At 36.7% G+C, this 26133-nt stretch overlaps 1 protein-coding gene across 1 annotated transcript in view; it reads right to left on the bottom strand.

Moving 5' to 3' along the window:
* Window positions 1–983: 983 nt before the first annotated feature.
* olf413 (DBH like monooxygenase olf413) overlaps window positions 984–26133 on the bottom strand; it is a 192984-nt gene continuing 167834 nt past the window's right edge. Inside the window, exons 4-9 of the mRNA XM_089080179.1 lie at window positions 19344–19538; window positions 14991–15077; window positions 12096–12278; window positions 10039–10491; window positions 8905–9098; window positions 984–8179 (exon numbers count right to left, since the gene is read on the bottom strand). Coding sequence (XP_088936305.1) covers window positions 7705–8179; window positions 8905–9098; window positions 10039–10491; window positions 12096–12278; window positions 14991–15077; window positions 19344–19538 — 1587 coding nt within the window. The 3' untranslated portion in view covers window positions 984–7704. The remainder of the gene's footprint in view (window positions 8180–8904; window positions 9099–10038; window positions 10492–12095; window positions 12279–14990; window positions 15078–19343; window positions 19539–26133) is intronic.

The following is a 26133-nucleotide window of genomic DNA, read 5'->3' as shown; positions in this document are numbered from 1 at the left end:
CCGTCCCGGGTCGCCCGCAAGTAATATACGCGCGTATAATTAGTTGCGTCGCACACTCGATAGCGCGCTCCGTTGGGGTGATTTGTTGGACATGGTAATTTTATCGCTCGTGCACGTCTACGTGGCGTGTTTCCGCCGTACGAAGCTATGTAGATTTGCGGATGCTTACCGCGACCCGCTGCCATCGAGCTGTCGATGCTAAAAGATAACTCGGAGTAGTTGACGTCGCGCATAATTATCTGTTATTTTGCCTTGGGAAAGATATCGGTGTCTTTGTTAAATATAATGATGTGTGTATGATAAAAAAGGAAATTATATATCTGTTTTGATGATTACGAATTGTACTTCTGGAGAATCGAGAGAAAAATATCGGAACGTCAAATGAAAAGTACTAAGTCGATACTTCAGTAACGTCGTAATATCCTTAGTGTAGTTAGCATCGCAAGTAGTATATCCTGAAATACGGTCGGTCAGCAGCACGAAGACGGCGGAAATTGATGATGATAGAAGAGCGAGAACTCCGCCGTCCGGAAATTAGTGACTTGAAATAGAATGAGAAGCAGGTGTGCTTGATAAAAATATTAGGGTAAATTCAATCGTTATTACCCATTTATACACCTCCCCCTCCCCCCCCCCCCCCACACACACACACACACACACACACACACACATGCACATGCATGTTTATCGAGTGCTCAAATTTATGAGTCGCCACACTTTTGAATAGTTTTCCCTTTTACACAGATGTTTATATCTTTATGAAGACCTAAATTATAATATAAAGTAAAATTTACTTACCTCTTAATTTTATCAGCTTATGTCGGCAATTTGATTAATAATAATAAAATAAATTATATATAAGTGGATTTAAAACTAAAATTGATATAAAATATTATTGAGAATTCAAAATACTTTCCAAATACACATTACCTAATGTAGGAGCCAGGATGAAATAGATCGGTCGGTCAATGAAAAACACAATGTTAAAAAAACATTTACATATTTATATATATAAAATATAATACAATTTGTTACAGTGTAGATGATAGTGTAGCGTTTAGATGTTATATCGAGTGTAAATCGGATAGGTATAAATCTAATGTAAGAGCGTTATGGAAGGATAGGGCGCTCGGTGTATGTATATTATAAAGATATAAGATGCTGTGTATTTTTAGCCACACCTATCCGAAATAGGTATCGAGTGTGTAGTAAGGTGCCTATGAGGTTCCCCGGACGTCATTTAAATCTAAAACTATATACAGGACATTCTATGTACACGCACACGCTATTCGCTCGATTTCCTTATAATGCACTCTCGCGTTTACGCATTACTGCTCCGATCGCCGCACGCTTCCGTCTTCGTTTTTTTTTTTTTTAACGCAAGACGCGAAACTCGGCCCGGCGATCGCTAATCCTCTACGTACAGTACATACATTTTCGATTTCCCGGTCTTCACCATCGTTTTCGTCGAGCCGCTGGCAACGTTGGCATCAACCGACTTTCCGCGTGCTTCAAAACGGGAATCATATCCATTCGAATTTGGTTCGGTACTCCCGATGGAATAAACATTTTTGTTGGAAATGGCGAAAGGTGGAAGGCGGCGTCAGTACACTTCGAGATGCCACGAAATTCGATTTTCTGGTGTCGCAACGTGAATTTTGCTTTCAAGAAAAGAGAAAAAGTATTCCGTTGACTTCATATTTCGTGCACAATTTGCATAATATCTACATTTAAAGAAAGAAAAATAATTTTGTTAGTGATTTTTAGCTTGTTTTTTTACTTTGTTTTATCTTTTGAAATCCCTCCCTTATTAGAAAAATAATAAAAAAGAGGAATGTAAACATCAAGATAATATATCATAGTCGCCGTCTTCCTTTCCAACAAAAAGTCCAACTAACTTTCGAAAATTGCCTCTTTCTTGGACGTTGTCGAAAAGATGGTGAACGCCAGCAATCGTTACAAACAAAAATTACCTATCATATCTACGATACAAGATCATCGAGTATAAATGGCGTAACACGCGCTACCGTGTGTTACCTAACATAATAATTATCCCAGTTTATTAAAGGATATTTACTCGTGACGCTTTGCTTGATTGTTCTGTTCATATCACCGGCGGTTCTTTAGCACCCATTCACGTCGCCGACGATTCGCACTAAGAGATCACCAAGAGATCCTCAACGTTGTCGACGACGTGCATCAACTCCTCGAGCGACAACGCATATATCGCGTTGTCTTCGCACGACTACTACGAAGCCATTTGACGTGAAGTTAAAAATCGTCCAATATTCAGCTGATCCTAACATGCATGTCCACGCAGTAAAGAGACAGACAGAGAGATAGAGGATTGAAGAAAGAAAAGAATCGGATTATAGCGGAATCGATCGAGTCCGCAAAATTAGTCGCTTTTGACTGCGGCTATGTGTGTTTCATGGGGATGCTGTTATTGCACGTGGGAGTTTCATTTCGAGAAAAACTCGCGTCGAACGATGTGCCAAATAACAATACGATGCTGTCGGATTCCATCGATAATCGACACTCTGTATTTCAATAAACGATTTCATTCATTAAGTCTAACGTTAAAGAGAACGTGAAATATTTGACTTCCGGAAAAATTTCCGCTTTGCTTTGCGATCGTATTTTCAGGTGAAACATTTTAAATATGACGTAACGCAGTATAAACTTGTCGTAGATACAAGCACTTCATTTTAAACAAACAAATTTCTCGGAAATATCCAGTAACTCCACGGCGGAAATTCCCCTGTTCGCGGATAACGGGTTATCGGGGGAAAAAAAAAAACGCTGCGGTAGCCGTCTCTTTTGCGTAATAATTGTCCGGCGTGGTGTTACGAGTTATCGAAAATAGTTTGCCGAACAACTACCGTGTCGAGTACCGTTGGGAGGTGACGTCATGCGCGGATTTATCGTCCGGCAGCGTCGATCGCTTTCCATCGCCAGGATACAGTATCCCGTTCGCACTGTTGAACCAGGTCCAATCGGAACACAATATTTGTAAAGCAATATATACTGCAGTTCTCAGCAATTTCGATTCGACAAGTACAGCGTGGTTACGAACGAATGATCTCCGTTTTGCTCGTGACCCTTAAGCAGTCGATGACAATCGGAATCTGCATTATTTAGCATGAATAATTTTTTGCAAGATACATATAAACCGATCACATATAAACATTACATTTCAGAAATAAAAAAAAAAAAAACACTTCTAAATTCACAAAACATTTATTTTTGTAACAATTTTTGATATAATAATTTTAACTTGTTTTTTTTTCTTTTGTTAATAAATTCCATTTGTTTGTGGAAACATAAGCTGTGCTATGTTAAATTTGAATAAATATTGTGAGAAATTTTCAAGGATCCCGATTTCTTAAGAGTTAAGGTACGGCCATTCGATTGCCCTAAGGTCTTCTCTACACACACAGATTTTCCTATGACATTTACGAATTACCAGTTAGTATTAAATTGTAAAACGTACCTACGTGTCCGTACCGATTAGTCGTGTCTACTTTGAAATTTCGCTATACTATAAAAGGGAGAGCAGAAATGGAGGACATATTTTCCGATCTAACACCGAAAAATGTTGAATTCGACGAAAAAGCTTGAAATTGATTTTAGCTAACAAAGCCTCCCCATTTCTTCTTTTTTTTCTGTTAATGTCGATGCAAAATTGAAGTCGGTAACAGCCCGTGTTTAGGGACACTTCCGTTTGATTTCGAAATGAGGTAGAGTAAAGAACAAATCTGAATCGAGAGTCATTTAAATGGAAATTATCAGGAAAAGCTTTCGAATCGAATGCAAATCGCCATGCAGATCGTATCGATCAAAACGTTCGTTTAGCTCTTGAGAACATTCACGAATTTATTAGGCACGTCATCTATATTTATTTGTATCGTGCAGCTGATTAAAGTGTGTGGCTAATAACAACATCAATTTTATGATGGTAATAATAATTGTATTAATTAATCAATAAACTGAAGATAAACACAGAACTTTGATAAAATCGAATAACCTCGTTAAAAAAAATACATTACAGAATATCATAAATTGTTGAACCATGGATTTATGGCTATAACTATAACTTAGCTTATACATTGAGCAATCATAAATTATCGCATGATCAAGCGCATATTGATTACTCTTCGATATACTTAATATGAAATTACACACAATTTATTCGGAAAATCGAGTGTCCCTATGTGTTAGACCTATTCAAAAATTTCAAAAGTGCGAGAGAAATGTGTGTATGTGTATTGTATATACGCGTGTATGCAAGTGAAATTTGTCAAGTCGCAAGTAATATAGTTTTAAGATCGCTTTATACATTAAATAAAGAATAAATAATCGCCCATACACGATAACGGGCGTTGATAAGCGCGCGTGAATAATGTTACATGTAATAAACTGTACAGAATGTTACAAAGAGTCGTTGGGTATGTATGTATATATATATATATATATAATGTATCTATTTATATATTTATATATAAACGTTGGTTAAGTAACACATTCCTTCCTAAAACTCTCAACAAAAAGATTACGAATTCCTGTAGCAAGATTTAGATTCTCGCACAAAGTTGCCATCGCGTGCAAATCAACCAATGCTTATACAATCTTTATAAAAAATGCACCTTTATCGCTACATTCTAATTAACAAAATGTACAGACTTCAGCGAGAACCGTACAAGCACGACATAGTGAAGCGCATACATATTTATTGCGTGACTGCCGAAATTATCAAAACAGTGTTTCCCAAACGTTATTTTTCTGCGAAATTTCATAATAAACGTTGTTTTCAAAATTCTATTTTTCCAAATTAATGATTCGTTAGTCGACATGAAAAAGATCAATGAAATTCTGAATTAAAATGTCTTAATAAAAATATTAATCTCACATGATTCGTTTAATCTTTTTTGCTTGAATTGAAACTTTTCGTTAATGGAAAAATTTAAAACAACAATTTTTGAATATTCTATCGTTATATTTTAAATGGATTTATGATGAAATTAAATCGGGAAACACTGCACCGAAAAAACTTCAGGTTCAAACACGTATCGTATCCTGAAAAATAGATTCACGTAACGTTCTTTCACAAAAATCGCGACGACAAAGATCTCGTTCGGTTCTCGATCAGCAAATAAACAGCCAACAATTAAACTCTTGCGAGTAGTCCAAAAAAAATTTTTAATTAATATTCCGCTCGGTTGAAAATCTCGAAAATTTGCTAGGATATCTCTCGTTCGGAATCAATAGACACAATCGTATGTGAAAAGATCAAACAACACTTCTAATGCTAAATTATTCATTATAAGATTACCTTTTCAACTTGTCAAGATGAAACAGATACATTTTAATGCGACTTAAAAGTAGCTTCTCTAGTATGGTAGCACTAAATAGCTTTCAAAATCGATGATAGAATGACTCATAACAAGCGACAACAATGAATGGCAGCTTTATCAGGCAGTGTGATCACGGGACGAATTAATTAATTAAAATATAAGTGGAGAATGTAATCATCAGAAATATCACTTTCATATTCGACAATAGAAAACAGTATATTTGCATGAAATAAACTCATTCTACTTTGTTTATTATTTAAAATTATTATAGCTTAATATTTACAACATTCTATAAGATTTAATTTCTTAAGAACAAGTAATTAAAAATAAAATATTATTTATAATAATAATAATTGTTTGTAATGTCTTAATTATAATTGTAGGCCATAATTCAATATATTTGGATTTTGTTTATTTGTTCGTTATATGTTATAAAGGTTTTATATAGAAAATAATTTTGAACAAAACAATTGATATGGGTCCCCTCTATAATATATATTTCTTTGAAGTTTTGATTATCATTCGATATTATATCGATATTATCGAGGCAGTGTAATAGTATTATACATTTTCGTCGAGGTGCAATTTGCATTATTGATTGCAATGTGCTAAAGAGCATGTACGATAAAGGCCTATGCGTACGTATCCGAGAGATATCCTGCTATGGTAATCTAAATTTTTTTTTTACAATAACAAATTTCGAATTTATGGTAAAGGCAAATGTCCCGAATATAAATAAATTTCAAGTGAAAACTGTCACGATATTTATAGGTATTTTGTATTGAAGTGGGACTTCCGCTTTTATCATGTTTCGAAAAGTACTGCTCGCAAAAATTCTCTATTATGTAACAATAATGCGCGCGAATGGAAGTCGCAAAAGAGAAAAGCCGATCGCGAAATGAGGACACGACAGATCCGATCTTCTGTGCTCGACTTTAATTTTCGCGAGCGAAAATTAATACACCGCACATTCACATCCGGTTTCCTGCGCAGCATTATTAACTCCCTCCTTTCTGGATAATTTTTAAACGCCGAGATAAATATTTGATTATCATCATGCTTAATTTCGAGATCGCATGTATCCTCAAAGATATAGAAAATATTGAAAAATATTATATGACAACTTGATGTACAAAAACTTAAAAGTGTCAAAAATATATAAATCTGAGACAAAATAAATTCTAAATGCACAGCAAAAAAATATTTTATTCATCTACAATATTCTTTCATAAAAGTTTTTTTTATAAAAATAATTTTCGTAGAATTATGAATTGAGGAAAATGTAAGATGAAAATCGTGTTTTCAAAACAAACATTTCTCTATAAAAAATGTCTAATTCACTTAATGTAAAAATATGTTTAATTATTTTATTAGATTTACTTTTATAATATTTATTTTTGATATTTTAATCATTCAGTAAATTCATAGTCATGTAGCTGTATTGGAAAAGAGAGAGTTAATATTTTTTATTGGTAAAACCGAACACTGTGTACGGCGAATAAGATATTTTCGATGACATGCCATCATAAAATTACCATAATTTTTATTTCAACACCTATAAGTCGAGATAACGTGGTTCCGGTAATTTCCTCTACATTTCCTATGATATATGTATATGTGTATAAGTTTCATCTACATTGAATCAAATGGTGATTGCAATTGTCCTTTTTCACTCACAGAAATTCGACATTTTTTACTAAAAGCTGGCGAATTCTTCGTCGTACACGTCGCTTCAACCTTTACGAGTTGCTGATTTTCAAGAATTTTTAAAAATTACAAATTTAATGAATGAGATGCGGATGAAAATTAGTTGTATATATGTCATTAATAATATAATCAATTTAGGAAACTCGAGAAACTTTTTTTTGTTTTTTTGAGAACGTTACCATTTCAAAAGTAAACGTACCTCATCAAATAAATTTCTATTTAATATAGCATCATCTTAAATATTTTACTATTCACTATCAGAGTTTTTTTTTTTTTAATTTCTATTATCTGTCAATGTGAAACATGGCATACGACGAAAATTGCACCAGCCGCTTAGCTTTGCGGGAAAAGCCATCCGGCCCCGAAAAGAAAAAAGAAATCCCCCGATCGGGTCAGAGAAGCGCATCGGAGCGCATCCCGGGAGAAATCCGGAATGCGCTCCGATTGGAGAAACGATAACATTTATCTAACCCTAAGTGTTGCGTCGCTGAGATTGGCATGTACTTACGCAAACATACGCATGTTCCGGCTGCTGCGTCTGCTGCTATTGTTTCTCGGTCCGCGGTTCGATCGCGGCGAACAATCACTAGGGCGATTTTGGATCCGAGTGGAACTCGAACGACCGCTCGTCCGGCGGCGACGTTCACCTGAACGCGGCGCCCGCGATGACGGTAACGGCGGCCAGGATCACTGCCGCGGATACCGTACGGCCGCAAGAGCTACCGGCCGTGAGCCCCGCGTCGCTGCTGCGAGACACTTTGCTGCGCACCAGCTGACCTCGCTCGACCGCGTTCGAATCGTCGCTGTCAGGATCGACCGGCGCGCCGATGTCACCGTCCTCGCTCAGCAGCATCGACAATTTGTTCCGCAGCGGTTTCTTCGCGCAGGGCACGCTCACCTCCTCGTACGGCCTAAGGATGCGTGGATAATGCACCTCGAGATTTTCCGTGCCGGGCAGGGCACCCTTACTGCTACCACATAGCGGCTTAAACGTGCCGCTACGAGTGGCCTCCTGGAAACTCTGAAAGTTCGACTCCCAGTTATAGCTGACTAACCGTTCCTCGAGCGTCATGCCCGCCAGCTTCTGCGGCTCCTGAATCGTCACTGGACTGGAACCCCTGCGGCAAAGGAAAAATCGTCTTGTTGCGTCACTGTGTTTCTCATATCTTTTGCTTCTACGCCTTTCTTTTTTCCTTATTTGAATTTGGTCATTATAATGATTTTTTTTTTATTATAATTATTCGTATTACTAAATATTTTTTTATACTAAATGTATGTAAAATTCAAGATCTTTATTTAAGAATTATTTATGATGTGTCAGATCGTTAGTAACGTAACTCATCTGATATGACGTAATGTCTGTTGTTCGTTAGGTTGTGATGGCCGACACTTTCATAACGTACTCTAATAATGAACCTCTAATAGCCAATTTAGAGTGATCAAAGAGTGATCAAAATGTCGAACGATCGTCATTTGCAAAGAGTCAGTATAAAGTGGCAACGATTACGTGACTTGTGTCTTAAAATATCATTTTGTCTCATTCACGTAAATTTATCAGTTGAATAAAAAATGAAAGGAGAATATGAATAAACTAATTAAAATCGCATCACGGAAATTATTATCGGAAAGTAAAAGTTTATGCCTAGAATACGTTTTAAATAAATTACAATTAATTATTAAATTTAATTTAAACTTTAAAAATATCTTGCTAAAGTTTCAAGAATTTATAAATTATATCTAACATTTTTTTCATTATCGTAACTCTGAGCACATTTCATATAATCTTCAATCGTATGATTTTTGGTTGATGTAATGATTTTGAATTTGTGGAAATATCACTTACTGTTTTAATTTCTGGATTCCCAAGCTGTGCAGCACTGTCGGTAGAGAGGGTAAAGAATAACAGAGAGATAATTCAATGCGAGGATAATAGAGAACGGACACTAGACAAGTTTCTTCTCTCGTTCCCAAGCCGCCGAGCGTAATGGCCGTCCGAGATTCGGACGAATACGTGCATTCGGCGACCAAGTGATCACTCTATAACATAAAAGGATGTCACCCGAGGTGAGTACCAAACTAAACGAAACGAACTCTTAAAAATTTAAAAACTTGCGACGTCGTTCACTTAACAAAACGATAAAAAGACAGCGATAAAATGCACATTTAAATTGAAATTTCTAGATTATTGTAGCAAAGTTGTAATCCATGCTTTATTATAAACCGTAAAATTTCAATATTCTTACTTTTCAATTGAATTGTGTTATAATACATTTTTACTCTATGTTAACACGTAATCGCATTTAAGTCCTCCCCGTTTGAGCTCGTTCAAACAATTAAACTCAGGTTCATGCCCTGCATCTGTAGCATGTCGGCACTTTACGTGATCAAAGCTATACTTATTGCACGTTAATAAACTTTATAACAAGCTCATAAACTTTCTGATACGTGCTATGGGTTATAATGCAGCTAGAAGTATGTTCGCGGCAACTACGCGAAAGGCGTGCAACGTAGCGGAAACAGAACAGAAAAATAAGAATATATTAAAGGACCGCTGTAGAAGACGTTACTCGCAAAGCGCTTAAGAATAATCTTGGATTATTCTCTCGAAGGAAAAATCTCGACGGGTAGAGTTCGAGATTCTTTTCCCGATTCTTCGCGATCCCCTTCTCTGTTAATCGGAGATATTTTATAATTGCGTTAGCTCCCCATCGCCCATCATAGGGAGGATAAAGTTTAATAAATTGGCCGATAAATTGGATTCTAATATAACGATTAAAATGAAATCCAACTTAAGCCCCTGCGATATTCGATATCTTTCTTTCGAATAATTATACTTTAGAAAAGAAAATTCGTACTAGGAGCGTACGAGTGTACTAACTCGTAGCGTCGTACTAGAAAAATACTATCTCTTTCAGTATGTATTACGTGTTGCACCATCGTACATCGTACGTCATGCTAGGGTTAAGACTGTACTTACCGGGTACACCTTGACTGGCCTTTGAAGCCTCCGATACTCCTGATAATTGGGATCGTAGTTGGTGTCAGCGGCGATCGGCGGCAGCTCCTCGCCGGCGCGGATCTGCCGCAGGCGGACCTTCCTGCCGAGCTGGTGGGTATGCATGATCACGGCGAACATGTTAATGCCGCTGTTTGGTATCGTCTGGCCGGTGCAATCGGCGATGCAGTGGCCCTCGGAGACCACCTCGGGCTGACCGGGCGGTATTATGTGCCGCCAGTTCGGGTCGATGCCAACGCTGAGAATACCAGCATCATGGCCGCGCAGTCGATTGGTGTAGAGAAGACGCAGACCGCTGCTGTCGCTGATGAAGGCGTCCAGCTGCGGGTTCGTGTAGTGGGTCTCCAGCATGTAGTAGCGCGGCCCCGCGTACGGATTGAGCGCGTATCCGGCCTCCGGCGGATAATTAAAACCCTGGTGCGGCAAAAGGGAGAGGGAAACGATGGATTATGCAGAAGCCGCCAGTAAATAAAAACAGGACCGGCAGCAAGTACGCCGGTCCGGTTCTGATCGGAGGCCCGCTCTCCGATCTGGTCTGGTCTGATCCCGCCCTTACCCCGACGGCTTCCAGTCCGGTATAATCGTTATACACCTTGATACATCGAGCGGGTCCTCGATGGAAATTGTCGCTTGTGGAATTCGTTTCCTTATTGGCGATGCATGTACACGCAAATTATGCCCGGCTAATTTTAATTTTTAGATATTGATGATGAGCGAGATAATAATCCGCCCAATTCAGGGAACCGTATGGTAATCGCTATTTTTATAAATATTTATAAATATTTTATATATATATATTCTAGATTTATTATATTTATATATTTATATAACCCGTGTAATTTCGATCGACCGCGTCAAACATGTTTGCATTATTAGTAAAATTTTACTTTTAATTTTGGATGTTCAAACTAAAATTCAATAAATTTTTCTCTTTTTTTACTATAAGTCGTCGAATTAAATACATCCTCATCACGCTCTGAAAATTTTATTAAATATTTATTTCCTGTGTAAAAATAATAATTATTTAAGATAAGGATAATATTATTTATTGTATTTTTTTAAATAATTCAATAAATATTTGAAGATTAATATCATTTTAGTATTGGCAGAAAAAAAAAACGTTGAAATCAAAAGAAAAATAAAAATGTTTGATACATCATTTACTGCATATTATAAATAAATATGTCATATCCATATGTCATATCAATTAACATTTTTCATCGATATTGAAAATCATATATAAGATCCCGACACGTTTACAATCAGTTGTAATTTCACAGGATGTTCGTATTACCAATAACCACGAAGAAATAAGTTTGCGGTATTCCTGTTCTCACATTGGTATACATTACACCGCACTCGGAATTATCACGAAACTCTGAACGTGCCTTGTACAATCACGCGCAACACTTGACGAAGAGTCAAGTTTACATAACGATAAGCAAGCATAGGTATGTATTTCCAATAATGACAATCGCAGACAAAACAAACAAATAAAATGCAACGCCAAATTTCTAATATTTCATCGCTTACATATATTTTTCATATATATTTAAAACTAACTTATATTTCGATCAATTACTTATTATTTAATATTATATTTAATATAATAATAATAATAATAATAATAAATAATGATAATATATTATATCTTATTTTATTATTATTATATAATATATATATATATATATATATATATATATATATATATATAAAATATTTATTATTACTTTTTATTATTGAATTTTTTTTTCTTTATAATCGAAAACCTCAATGAGACAACTAAGTAACTTCAATTGACAAAATCTAAAAAATTTTAATTCCAATCATAGAGCGTGTAATAAAAAATAAATGAACTTTAAAGTTTATATTTCGTAATTTGTGCTTTCTACATCGTAATCAATTTATGCAGCAAACACGATGACGTCCGTGACTCCCGAAAACATGCCAATATGGAAGCACTTGGTACTCGCATTGAGGTCTCCGACATGTAAACATAAGTGAAATTTTCAACATACCTCAGAACCGAGACTCCAAGTGGCCGCGATCGTGTTGCACTGGAATGTGGGTTTATCAGGAACGTAACAGACACTCCCGATTTTTTCGGCCGCGGATTCCAATTCGGCTTGATCTCCGCGGCACTCGTACAGGGTCATATGGTGAAGGTATTCGTGACTTCCCGGCTGAATAACTGGTTCGTACTGAAATACAGAACAGGCATACGAGCTCGTAACAAGGATTAATGTCGAGCGCATTTCGGCTGCGCTCGTAACGTGTTCATAACTCAGAAACGACATACATCTTGACGCTTTTATCGCAGTGGAATCGATGCTGAATTAATCGAAGAACTTCACGAGTTTAAAAAGTAGAGGTTGTCTCATTTACTCGTACAATTTAATCGCGTTAATAGAAAAAAAATATATATTTTGTAATTTTTCTCTTAAAGCTTGCGCGATGCATCGCTTTACAGATAATTAATCCGGTTAATGAATCGTGTATTCGTCGTTTCGATTTAAAGCAAGGCGGATGTCATTAAATTAACCATAGACAATGGAATATCAACAACCGAAAGAAAGCACTTCGCACCCTAATAAGCGTTGTTTCTCACAGTTTAAATTATTCGAGCGCAAAATTGAAAAAGAGCCGCCTAGGTCGATACGCGCGGTATTTCTCGTACTCCCCACGTTTGGGAAAAACGTACCGTTTCGATTCCCTCTCAATAGGAGCAGCAAATTAAAGCGCCCGCCGATACCGTAGTTAATGGCAGTTCGTTCGACCGTTAACCTCAGAATGCCTTGGTACTCCGTCAATAAAAGTTCCGTAAAACGCGAGAGGGGTCCACGTAAGCGCTTGAGTTATCGCAATCGAAACGCTAATCGTCTCTCCTCTCTCCGGCCGCCTGTACCCGTGATAGGAACACAGAGCAATCGCATCGCGTAGTTGGGTCACGTCCGATCGAGTTCGAGATTCAGGTGTCGGTCGGTCGACCGGCGCCAGATAGAGCAGACTATATCAGCCAGCCAACCCAACACCCTATTCGGAAACACCCGGGTGCGGATATGAACATCAGCAGGAGACGAGATACGATAAAGCAGAAAAGAATACAAAATAGAAGTAAAAAAGAGAGATAGAATAAAATAATAAGTAAAAAGAGAAGCGTTCAAATAAAATAATCATAGCAACATATCAAGCGAGCTTTTATGCGGATTATTCTGATCATTCTTTTACATTAATCATAATGTACTTTTTAGTTTTAGTTTTCCAAACTGGACTTTACATTAAATGTTAAATAACAATAAGGTAAAATTAGAATCGAGTATATGAATAGGTGAGATTTTATTGGGTTATCATGTGCTTTGCAAGAAAGGAAGAATATAACTCGCGAAGCATAAAACGTGAATTACTTGAGGAAATATCTCCGGGTCAAATTATTCGCTGACATAAAATTCGCGTTGAATGGGAAGTCTAGCAAAAATAGGTGAGTACATAAATTCTAGAATTTATGCAAAGAGAAGGAGATATTTATGTGATCTTTTATTTAAAAAATTTTAAGTATTAGAGCTTTTTTAATTGCGTACAATTTAATATGTTAATTTTCTTTAATTTGAAATAAATTTTTTTTCAACAAAATATTTTCGTTACTTATCCATTAATCTATTTATATAAGATCTGTTAGCATTAATGTGTAAGACATTTAATTTGGTTCACCCTATGCCTGTTATTTTAGACATTATTAATATAAAAGTTAAGAATTTTTAACAATGTGTAAAAGCGTAATAAAGTCGGCGATCGTAAGTTTTTTATTTGCAACAGTTTTTATGAAAATAAAGTAGTAGTAGGTCAAAAAATATAGTAATATAAGATATAATCGATTCTGTCAATGATAAAATATATATATCGTATACCGTTGAATTCGTGAAAGGAAATCGGCAAATTTTTATTGTTTGCACTTTACTGTCAGTTTGACTCCGATTTTTAACACGCGATTTAGAGAATCGCGCGCTTCTGCATCTAAATGGAACTTATTATCTACATGAATCGATATGCAGCAGTAATACGAGGTTTACGACCGGCTGCTTTGTCACTGTCGCATTTATCGATGACATCTCGTGCATCGATCTGTCATCGTTGGTAGTGAAACCGGTGGCCGGAACGATTTCGCCTACCGCATTGATCCTGCTATCATACAGATCCGCTCATTCGTATATTCACGATGAAATTTCATAGTCGAATTAATCGATTCACTTGCATTTGACACGCAAATCAAAGATCTTTTTATAATCGAATGAGACACGCGATTATTACTTCTGTCATACTTTTTGGTATAAAAAAAATCACAAAATGAATTTCAATACAAAACTTTCAGAATGCGTATTTAATTACAACACTCGAAAATAAAGATGTAAGACGGAACAATTTTAATTAACATTATAAGGCATTTCAAAATTTTAATATATTTAAAAGGCAGTAGACATAAAATCACGCGTTAACATTTTACATGCCTTCGAGGTATTATTTGAACAATTTAAGAAACCAGTAAGAAAATATGAGATTGTGAATTAAAAAAAAAAAAATTCTTCCTTCCAGAACGTCAGAATATTCCTAAAAGAAACCGTTGACCGATGATTAATCATCTGATATAAAACATCGTAACCTCTAGATTATCATTTTGCGCGGCATATTTATCGGACAGCTACCTGAAGATGTTGCATCTTCAGACGCGAAAACACGCGAGGCAGAAGATAACTCCTGTATGGGGAAGGGGAGAGGGGAAGATAGGAGGAGCGAGTCGGCAAACTTGACGTGCAGTTTCTTCGGCATTACAAGAGCATCCACCTTCGCTTTAATCAAGTCGGAGAGCGGCGGGCGCGCGCGAGCTACCGTAAACGGGTTATATACCTGGAGGAACTCACCTTCACGACGTGGTGTTTCTGATTAATGTTCGGCATCCTCAGGACACGGCACCAGAGCAGCGTGTCTTGCCCCATGGGTAAACGAACCTGCACAGCAATTCGAATGGTACTTCGTTAAGCGAATATAATTCCGTGCGAAACTAACGGATAGAGTTGCCACATTGGAACCTTCGATTCTTCGTATCGGCATTGATGTCACGAGGATGTCGATACGGTACTTTATATTGGGAGGAAAAACGTAACTCAAATGTATCTATATAACAAATATACATGTGTTAAAACGAATTGTAAAGTACAAGTAAAACGATTGGAGAAATATGAAAATTTTCACTTTTATTTTACTTCGAGTACCGATCTTATCCGAAGAATTGAAATTTCTTTCGCATTCTAAATTAATAAAAAAATTCATTGTAAAACTTTAAATTAAAAGTTAATTTTAAATGAAATGTAAAATGAAATATATAAAAATATTATTTAAGCGAAATAATGTTTTTCGTAACAAACGTTTCGTAAATAACATTTTGAATGTTGTTATCACAATTAACTTATTGAATCAAATAACTTATTGGAAAAATTTTTTATTGCAAATGAATGCTTTATCGCACCGCATTATATTAGCACTTTATTATGTTTCAAAAGTTCACTACATTCCGTTCCAATAATTGCTATTCTGAATATAAAAAGTTCCTTTGCTGGAACCTATATAATAAAAGGGATAAGATTCGGAAAAACTTACTTGATGCATATGTCAGGTTAATGGTTTGTTACAACGAAGTAAGAGCAGTTAAACGCAAATATATACGAGAAATTCATTACCATATTTTCCGACGCCGCGTGCGACTTACGTAACAAGGTTGCAAGTTGCTTTTGTGATATACGAGCCCATTTCGCTCTGTCTCAAAGCGGCGCCTTCCACGCCACGCGACTATTTTGCACAGTTCTCATGCACGGCCAGCTGCATTGTGCACGAACGTGTTGCGAGTTTTTCGGCACGTATAACAGAATAAGAACTGCATGTACCAGCGTTAGTTGCGTTACTTGTTCTGGGTGTTTCGCTCGATATACACAAGCCGTTGTTATTGTTACGTACGTGCGAACTCATTTTGCTCGATCTCAAAACAATACGATATTGTAAGCACCGTTCAGCTGCACCCCTTGACTGTATTACACACCAATTGTTTGGACAAAATAAGATTTATGTAGACAGCGAAAGACTAAACGTCATTTGAGAGAAGAGAGAAATACTTAATTTTTATTTATCACATTTTCTGCCACAAATCAAACATACATATTTCTCATGGTATAATATAATAAATTATGCTATTTATTTTATGCTTGTGTACGAACATTATTATTATTATTATTATTATAACTTGTGCACGTATACATGTGCAACTTATACGGTTTTGTATCTCTCAATTGTAAATCATATTTCTTGCTATACGCTTGGGTAAGAATTAGTAACATTAGTCTTGTTACTTGTCCCCACGTGTATCTACAAGTCAAATTCTGCCAAAATACTCGCGGGATATGAGATTTCGTGCATCAATGGAATCACGCTACGCTCCGTTGTTGCACTATATCTCGATAAATACGAAGACCCCGGTAAGGTGGGGAAGATGGAGCGCTGGTGGGGTCGTTTCAAACTCCTTGCCGCGGGGTACATGGACGACCGTATAGCATCCGAGAAAATTACGATTCTCTTTTTCGCGCATCTTCTCCCCGACCGACGACCGGCTCCTGCCCTAAGCGTTCGAACCACGCCGGCGGATTCTCCCACGCGCTTATGCGAAATTATCGATGTCGAGATTACCGGGAAGGACGAGCGCGTTTATTGTTTTGCGGTCGAGCACGCTGGCCGACGCCCGGGGGCGACGGACAAATTTTTAGGAACTCCACGAATGCATTTCCGATTTCTACCCTAGTGAGCATTCATTTCGAAATGATCTTTTTCATTGACATTCGCCAAATGACATAATTGTCTGTTAACAAAAGTCACAAAAATTTTCGTCAATCAATGATAAAATAATCTCTGTGCTTATACATATGCTGTTTAATTCTTCAATTCTTTAATTGGTTAAAATAAATTAAACATAACAAAAAAAAAACATAATAGAAATGATAGTATTCGAAAATAAACAAGAATGTAAAAATTAGCTAACGAGTAACGATCTTTATAATAAACGGGAGAATATTGTAAAATCTGAGGAGTAGCGTAATGTAAACTCATTTCTCTTCAGCCTCATCTTCTTGTACCTATCTTCTATTCATATTCATCATGGCGCGATACAAAAGTTACTCAACCGCTCGGCAACTTTTGCGTACTAAGTTAAGAAAAAGTTTCTCGCGATATTTGTACAAAAAGGTAGTGCGTATCGAAATACAGAAATATAATATAATATTATTTTTCGTATTAATAATTAAGAATTAAATTAGAAATGTTCCAATATCTTTAATAAAAAAAAGTTCAGTAATTTTGGTTCAATGTAATAATCATGATTTTTTTCATATAAATAGATAATGAAATAAACATTTTGAATATTTATGTTTAGTTGTAATTTCTATTACTTTTTAACTCTGAGAATATTTGCAATTTGCAAGCGTTATATTTAAAAATGTTTAATATTTAAATGCTAAATAATTTTTCTACATATTAACACATAAATTGTTTTAGCTGCATTTTAGTTCTCTGTACACTGTTTAAAGTAAACTTTTAAAGTAAAGGAAACATATGCTTTTGCTTTGAAGAAGAAAAGTACACGTACAAAATGTAGATAAAAAGAATAGATCTGTTATCTCGATTATTCCACCACAGCGGTTGTAACGAAGTCTTTGAAATGTGAGTGACTACAAAAATCTCACTAAAAATGGTGACATTCGACAAATTGGAAATGTATTTACGGACGAATACATTCCGCGCGAAGCGTTTGCTTGTCTCAAACGATATTACATGGTCAACATTTCCGGGTCGTTTATCAGCACGTCCAGCGAGTGATCTTGCACTTTTTCGTGGGCCAGCGGGCGGAATACGCGAGCGTGGCCTGATTCCGGTCTCGATATAAACTATAAACAGCGACGGGGCAGACGGTAGAATTAGCATTGTCCGATTCTCGGCGATAGCACCGACCCCGTAATCTACGACCCGGCGACGTTAATGAACGAATAGTTTTTGCCGGATGTGACCCGGTTAAGATTTATGCCATCATAAATTCGGCGCACAATGCTCCACCCCCCCTCTCTCTCTCTCTCTCTCTCTCTCTCTCTCTCTCTCTCTCTCTCTCTCTCTCTCTCTCTCTTCCTCTTTCTATCTCTACATAGCAGCGTGATAAAAATCCAGTCGCGCGCGCGCACCGAGTACGCTAAATACGTTCGAACATTCATCTCACGCACGGAATATACATACGCATACACGGCAGTGTACACGTGTCTACGAATGACGGAAACAAAATCGTATGACGAGAGAGCTTTGAAAAAGCTTGTTCACGTCTCGGAACTGGATAAACGAATGATCCGCCGCGTCTCTGTTGGTATCAAAATGCCGATTGTGCGAAATCAGTTTTTCTCTATTTTCATTTGTGAAAATTTTCAATTTTCTTCATTTAAATTCAATTGCAGAACGCTAAGACAATTCAAAAATTTACAACTTAAGAGAAATAAATCGCATTAATGTTACCAATTATTTTTATTATTTTCAAGCTGGCGTTCGCGGAATCTTTTTTTTTTTATTGCAAGGTTTTCACAAGTCTTCGGTACGAGGCTAGATATTCTTGGTTTAAAATTAATGTTGAGTTAATAATGAGTTACAATGCTGACGATGATTTCCCAACGAAACCTGAATAAAGTAACTTTAGTTATCTTAAATACTTTCATGAAACCCAGCTTGAATCTGCCCTCCGCACAAATCGAGTCCAATATCACAACGCCGATGGCAGATCCACTTTCGTAAACTCTAATTAAAACTCTTTAATCGCCTTTGTTCGCGCTCGCGAATTTCTCAGCGGTCGGGATGAATATTAACTTTGTTCTTGTTTCTTGTCACGTGCCGTCGTAATAACGCAAATCATAATAAATGCAATGTGCACCAACTGTTTTCTTTTTCTCTCTCTCTCTCTCTCTCTCCCCCCCCTCTCTCTCTCTCTCTCTCTCTCTCTCTTTTAATTACATCCAAAGCGAAATATTTCCTTCTTCAGCTAGTTAATCTCGTTTGCAAAAGTATTTATCCCGACAGATCTTTTTGTGTGCGATATATTTATCGCACTTCAAATTAATTTTTATCTTATAGAATACGCATACCTCACATCTTATGAATATGAAAATTTAAATGGTAAGCGTAATTAAAATTTCGCGGCTCACCTGCTTGTTCAAGATGTCCCAGATCTTCAAAGGCGGCTCCGCTTCCTGATTACGTGAGTTTCGTCTGGGCTGCGCGTCTCTTTGCACCAGGTATAACGGTCTCGATCCTCGTACTGCCCCATGATCGGGCAAGATACCAGCCGCCGATACCGGCTCCTCGACATGATATTGCCAAACCACTTGCATCGTGTCGTTCTAAAACACAAAGGACGAGCCAAAGTCAAAATCTCATTCTCCGCTTTTTTTGTCGTCGAAAAATATCGATAGAGAAACGAGGCTACAAAGGGCTGTGCCCTTTATACCTAGGTCGTCATAAAAATCGGCGCTTCTGGAAAAGAGCTATCCCATATGACACAAAAAAACGTCTTCTGTCGAAAATTGCGCGCTCGGCTGCGTCCTTTAATCAGACCTTTCATAAAATTTACGGTAAGAAATTGAACCGGACGAACCGTTGTAAATCATATTTACAATCTTCAAGAAAAAAGAAGAAAAGTACATCGGATTTTGTTATGGAAAAAAATAAAATGGAATGGTTTAATAATAAATAGAATCAGCTTTTCTTTAAGAAGAAAAACATTCGTATACATGATTCAATATATAAATATATATAATGCAAAGTAACGATGCAAAGTATTTTTCATCTCGTATAATATAACTCGTATAATATAACTTTTAATAATACCGCAATTAAAACTCTACCTTGGCCATATTTCCGATCGCCCCGGGTGGCCTAAGCCTTTTCGCACCCCTAAGTCCGCGGGGGGGGAGTCGATTTTGCTTGGCGCGCGCCAATCATCTGCGGCCGTACTGCGGGTATACGCGATTCACCCCCGGGAAGAAAGGCGACCATCGAGGGTGGTCGGACGATATACCAAATACAAGCGACAGTGTCCCACCGTCCGCTTGTCGCGGTTGCCCGCGAAACATACACGTGTCCAACCGCGCCAAACTTGGGGTCGCTTTTACACAAGCGAGCCACTTACACGTTGCGGAACAATCGCGCCTAATTGGGGAACCGGTCGTACGCAAGCTCGTTAACCGATCCATCCCAAAAAAATGTCACATTGACGCGAATGGATAGGAATAAGAATGAGAAGCGCTCGGTTATTATCAGTCGAATTTGTGATTTCGTAATCAAGATAATTTTTGCACTGACGCTGATCTTTTCAAGCGATGGCAGATTTTATTATTTTTTTTTTTTAATTCCATCAATCAATTTATCTCATTTATAATAACGGAGGAATATTTTTTTTAATCTTTAACGCTTTAACGAATTCACATGATATTTGATTATATTCAGATATATAGAGACGAATAATATAGATATTTTTTATAAACTTTATACATAATTGAAAAAATCATATAAGCGAAAATCAATAATATTTTAACAAGACGACACTTATTATATATACTATAGACACAAAGATCCTATCTTTCGAGCAATGCCAGTTATCCAATTATATTTTCATTATAGCAAAAAGTGCAGAAAAGGCAGAAATTGCAAAAATACGTTTGTATAAAATACACATTGATACATTTGCGATAGCAATTTGCCTAAGTTGCGTTATGAAACATTACTTCAGAAATATTGCACCAGATACCGCGGGAATTCGCATCCATCATGTTCTCGATCATTATCGATCCCTGTCTGCCACCATTAACGTATCGGAGACCCAGATTAAGAGCGTACTTCGCCACTCCAGACACGTCTCGGCGTGAAGCAAAAAATCGTCGGCGGAATCACAGAAGTCTCGCAATCGGCGACGTGCGGATTTGCAAGCCGCTCACGTGTTACCCATTCACGTTCCTCGATAATCGCCGAGCTCCACGTCGCGTCCCCATCTCCTCGAAGAGAAGAAACTCCAACATCCGTTAACTTCGCCGCGTATAATCGTCGGCGCACCTACGTTTGTTTCCAAATTGGCTGAGACAATCGGGCGCCATTCTCGCCTCGACTTGAGGGGAAAGCGAGGAGATAGAATACGACGTGGCGACCCAGATCCGATAGATCGAAAGATTCCTGGAGCCAAATGATGGAAGGTCGATCGGAGGAAATGAGCATTGCTCTGTAAGGAACGAGGTGGGAATCACGCGATACGCCGTCGATCGATTCCGGAGACGTCCTTCAACTAAGTTATGCACTCTCGTTGTCCTTCTCTCGATCAATCGCGGTGTAATTCCTTTTCGGAAGTACAGAGTGTTAAAGCAACCAATTATAATATCAAAGATGAGTTTCGAAACTGTCACTAACGCTATTTTATATCTTTCAATTTCAAATAAACTTTGCTTTGAAAAAATTTAGTTTACGTCTTGTTTATCTGATTGTGAATATATACCAGTAATTAAATGACGATGAAAGAAAGCGATTAAATTTTCACAAGACAAAAATTCATTTTGATCGCAGGATCCATGAAAAAAGAACAATGTCAAATATTATAAAGTGTTTGCTCAAAATTTTAAATACGAGCTAAATGAAATCCCTGTTGTATCATTAAAAAGTCTTATCGCGTTTTTCCTTGACTTTAAAAGAGCCTACTTAAGGACGATAATAAATGCATCTTTCATAAATGTTCTTTCCTTCTGTTTGTATGTTTTCTTCGTACACAAAGTTTGTAATTAATTCGGAGAGTTCTGATATCTTATATTTCTTGACAGTTCCAACTTCATTCCATCTTCCACGATGTTGAGTATCACGGTTCATAATTGCATAACTAATTTTTATTTTATCTTAATTTTTTTAATAATTTCAAGTTTTTTTATTTGTCTGAACTAAAGTAGTTTTGTAATTTAGCTTCCGATAAGTTTAATTTAGTTTTTAATCATTTCAGGTATTTTAATTGTTGCACATTTACATTGTTACGCAATTTTCATTAAACAATTCACAAAGGCTTTTACGCTAAAGCATGATAGATATTCTCTCTTTTATCTTCTATTTCGATACATTCTTATGCAGGAGTTTCGCGGAAAATAGTAACTTGAGTATCCTTGATCGTCTGGTTCAAAGAAGCCGGGATGCTATTGTGAGATTCAAGTCCGCCATTTGCGATGCGAGTAAGCTACGCGCTCGATCTCAGAAATCCTGATTTAAAAGATCCACATATTCCGCTGCATCTTTAAGATCGACAACGGAAATGGAAAAAAGATTCTTCCGGAAAAAAGATTTTTCCGAGAACAATATCGACACCTGGAAGGATCATTAAGCGAGGATATGATCCATGGAGAACATAAACATGCATTAATTATCACGAGAATACTTATTAGAGATATTCATTAAACGCAAGAGAAGTTATGACATAATAAAGATAGAAAGATAGAAAGAGTATGTATAGTGTATAAAATTGTGTATAAAATTGTATATAACAAGAAAATATATATATAACAAGAAAATATATATATAACAAGAATCCTCAAAGAGAAAAAAATTTATAAAAATTTGTACAATGTTTCCGATAATATTATGTTATATAATATTATGAGAATTGTAAAAGCTTTATATAATTATTTCTAAGCAATATTTTCATTAATTTATCTGATAACATTTTAAAAAATTTTTTATTTTTTATAGTAATAATATATAAATCAAATATACGATAAGAAATATTTTAAAGAAGAAAATATAAAAATATGTATTAAATTGACGTAACGTGCATACATAATTTACATTATTTGAAAGTAACAATGTTAAAAAGTATCTTTACTAAGATATATGAGTAAAATGTAAAACAAAAAATCTTGTTGGAAAGATAGGCTAAATAACTTTGCAAGTCAAGATGTAAGCAAGAAAACAAACGGAACGGATTTGAGATTCGAAGACATCCTCTACTAACTCAAGATGTTTCTTTCGCGAGACAACTTTGTTGTTCGTTGTTCTCACAAGCCGTAAATCTCTTCCACTTGTTCGTTTTGCGCACGACGTCCTCCCCCCCTCCCTCCCCGCCCTGCGTATCTACGTTAGGAACAGTTGTAGCTTGCAATTATCCGTTCCAATAGTCGTTGGGTCAAAGGGGAGAAGAGGAGAGAGAGGTAGAAGATCCCATTTCGCAAGTTAAAGATGTCAGCCGCGATGTGAGCAAATGGCGCGCGAGTTCCCTTGGAAATCCTGGCATAAAAGATCTGGGCCACGTGCTCCCTGGAATCCCAAAGTTGAGTACGAAGAGGAAGAGAAGGGGTGGCAGGGGTATAGGTCGAAGGGAGCGTAGTACTATAATAGCGCTTAATACAGTTCCCCCTATTAAATGTAAACGGATCAGGTTATTATTGTTGTAAACTTCGCTTTTAGACCTTAAAAGTGATTTCGATTTGAACATTAAAACAATTTTCCGAATGTAAACAGAGTAATAACACCAATTCAATCTCGACATTTGAGAATTATATAAAAGTTTCTCTCTCCGATAATCAAACAAAATTATCTTTATTTGATTTAGTGTACTATCTGCTAGAATTAAAAGTTGACATCTCCTAGATTCGAGATCTGAGAATCAATGTAATATTGACGTTGCTATAAAAAGAGTTACAATAAAAGGATAACAAATGGGAATCATTCGATCGAGTACGCGAGCCGGTCTATCCTCCGAAATTGAAAATCCACTTCTTTTCTCTCTTCGAAACTTCCCACTCCTGTTCCTTCCGCCCCGATATTACGCCAGAAATCGTATCTCATGGCTAACGTCGCGCGGCAGTCGTTGAATTTAAGGGGCGTACCCCAATTTCGGGGTTGAGAGATATCACTTGCTATGTGAGCAAATGACGCGCTCTTCCTTCGTCGGAAAACCCCGTTTTAGAAGCTCGATAACGCTTCCCGCTTTCAAATCTTCACCTCAGCAGCAAACCAGAGGAAAAAAAGAAATTCGTGAAGTGACAACCCTTATGCCGAAAAGGATCCTTTCATAATAATATTAAAAATATTCAAGAAGCGATTCAGAATTGTGAATTATTAAAATTTAAGAATTACAACGTCCAAATCTAACGCATAATTTTTCGCATAATGTTAATGAAAATCATTTAAACAGAATTTATTCGAATATCTTATTTAAAATATTTCTCTTAGTATAAAATAATTTGTAAATAGAACGTATACATATTATTTTATCGAAACAGATTTCAGCTAATTGCAAACGTAAACACTCAGTGTTTTCTCTGATAGAACAACTCAGAAGTCAACATGACGGTGACAATCGTTTCACTTTGACGCGGAAGCAACCGCGCTCTCCTCGAGCTAACTTTTGAGCGTGCTGAAAGTATCTTTCTTCCTGTGAAAAAAAAAAAAAGGGAAAACGGGAGCACCACGAAACTTTAACGCGCGGATAGTCTGCTTCTCACCGAAAGAAGAACGATTCCGATGTCTGAAGTATAAACAAACCGATACCCGTGAGTAGCTTTTTTCAGAGGCAACGTTAATTGCTCGGAATGTAAAAACCCGACGGCCAGTTATCGACGAATCACCCCGCGAAGTTCCTGTTTTTCCCCACCTCCATCTCTCGCATCCGTCTTGTTCGCCTGTCGTCTTACCCGAACTCGCAACCCCGATAGGGAAAACTAATATTGAACATTCCTAAGTAGAATGCAAAGGGTGCGACGAGGGGGTGGCGATGAGGGTCGTCCACCATCATGCGGCTGAGAGGGGAGGAGACGCTTGAACTCGAAAGTTTTAAAAAGCAATTAAGGGCTTCAAACTCCCAACATACTCGCTTCTCGCCTGCCTACAACCCCGTTCATCCCGCTCAACCCATTCCCCTCTCTCTCTCTTTCTCTTTTTCTCTCACCCTGTTCGTCATCAGTCTTTCTCTCGCTTCGTTCTTTCATCACTCATGGTGGGCATTCGAGAGCGGACTCGTCGCTATCAACCAGAATTGAATTATTTCGTTACCCTTAAGAGAGCTAATATTTTTTTTCAGAAGAGTGTTTCTCGATAAATAAAATATCCTAGATCCATTACAATTTAGAAATATTGTTGAATATGAAAAAGTGTATAAGGATAATTTAAAATATTAGAACAGCACTTTATAAAATAATAATTCCCATCTGCTATAAATTTAAATATTTTAATATTTAAATTGACAGACTTACCAATTTAATCAAAATGCATATTAACAGTAATATATTTAGGATTTCAAATAATTATAAACATGTAAAAAAATCAAATGACATCAGAGATAATCAATATCTCGTATTATTTTTTCAAATCAAAATATCATGAAGGAATTAGACATAATTATTAAAATTAAAGGTGGAAGTCACAATCTCACAAATGCTGAAGAAACTATCGCCTGTTTTATAAAAATTTTCGGTTTGTTACAAATGTTTAAACGTGTGTACCATAAATAAGCATAGTTTGCCATAAAGTAGATAGGAGTTTGCTCGCATACTCGCCACCTGGGAATGGCAGAGGTGCCGAATCGATAATCTCAGTCTCGCGAGATCTAGCCGAGGTATCTCGAATTCAAGTACTCCCACGAGCGTGAGCGCAATTTGCAATAAAGCAATACGCGAGCTTCTACATATTTATCATTGTGAAACGTAAGGAGAAATCGATAATGGTGCCGCGGAATACCGATCCGGTCGGCAAGATCGAATCGATTCTTCGACGGTAGGCGGCTTCGATGCGCCGTAAATGTGCGTAAATCTCAAATTTTACGAGAATCAATTAAAAGGAAAAAATACGAATAAATATATGGATAAAATCAATAATTCTTTTACAAGTGACTTAAAACTAAAGAAATTTGTACGCGTATTAAATTTCAAGAAAATAAAAAAAATCTATTTCCTTCTATACATGTTCAATTTCAAATAA

This window comes from Pogonomyrmex barbatus, unplaced genomic scaffold, assembly GCF_055798465.1.
Source record: "Pogonomyrmex barbatus isolate J1 unplaced genomic scaffold, ASM5579846v1 scaffold3, whole genome shotgun sequence".
NCBI classification, from domain to species: domain Eukaryota; kingdom Metazoa; phylum Arthropoda; class Insecta; order Hymenoptera; family Formicidae; genus Pogonomyrmex; species Pogonomyrmex barbatus.
Note: the sequence above shows the minus strand (reverse complement) of the source record. Positions and strands in the feature narration are given on the sequence as shown.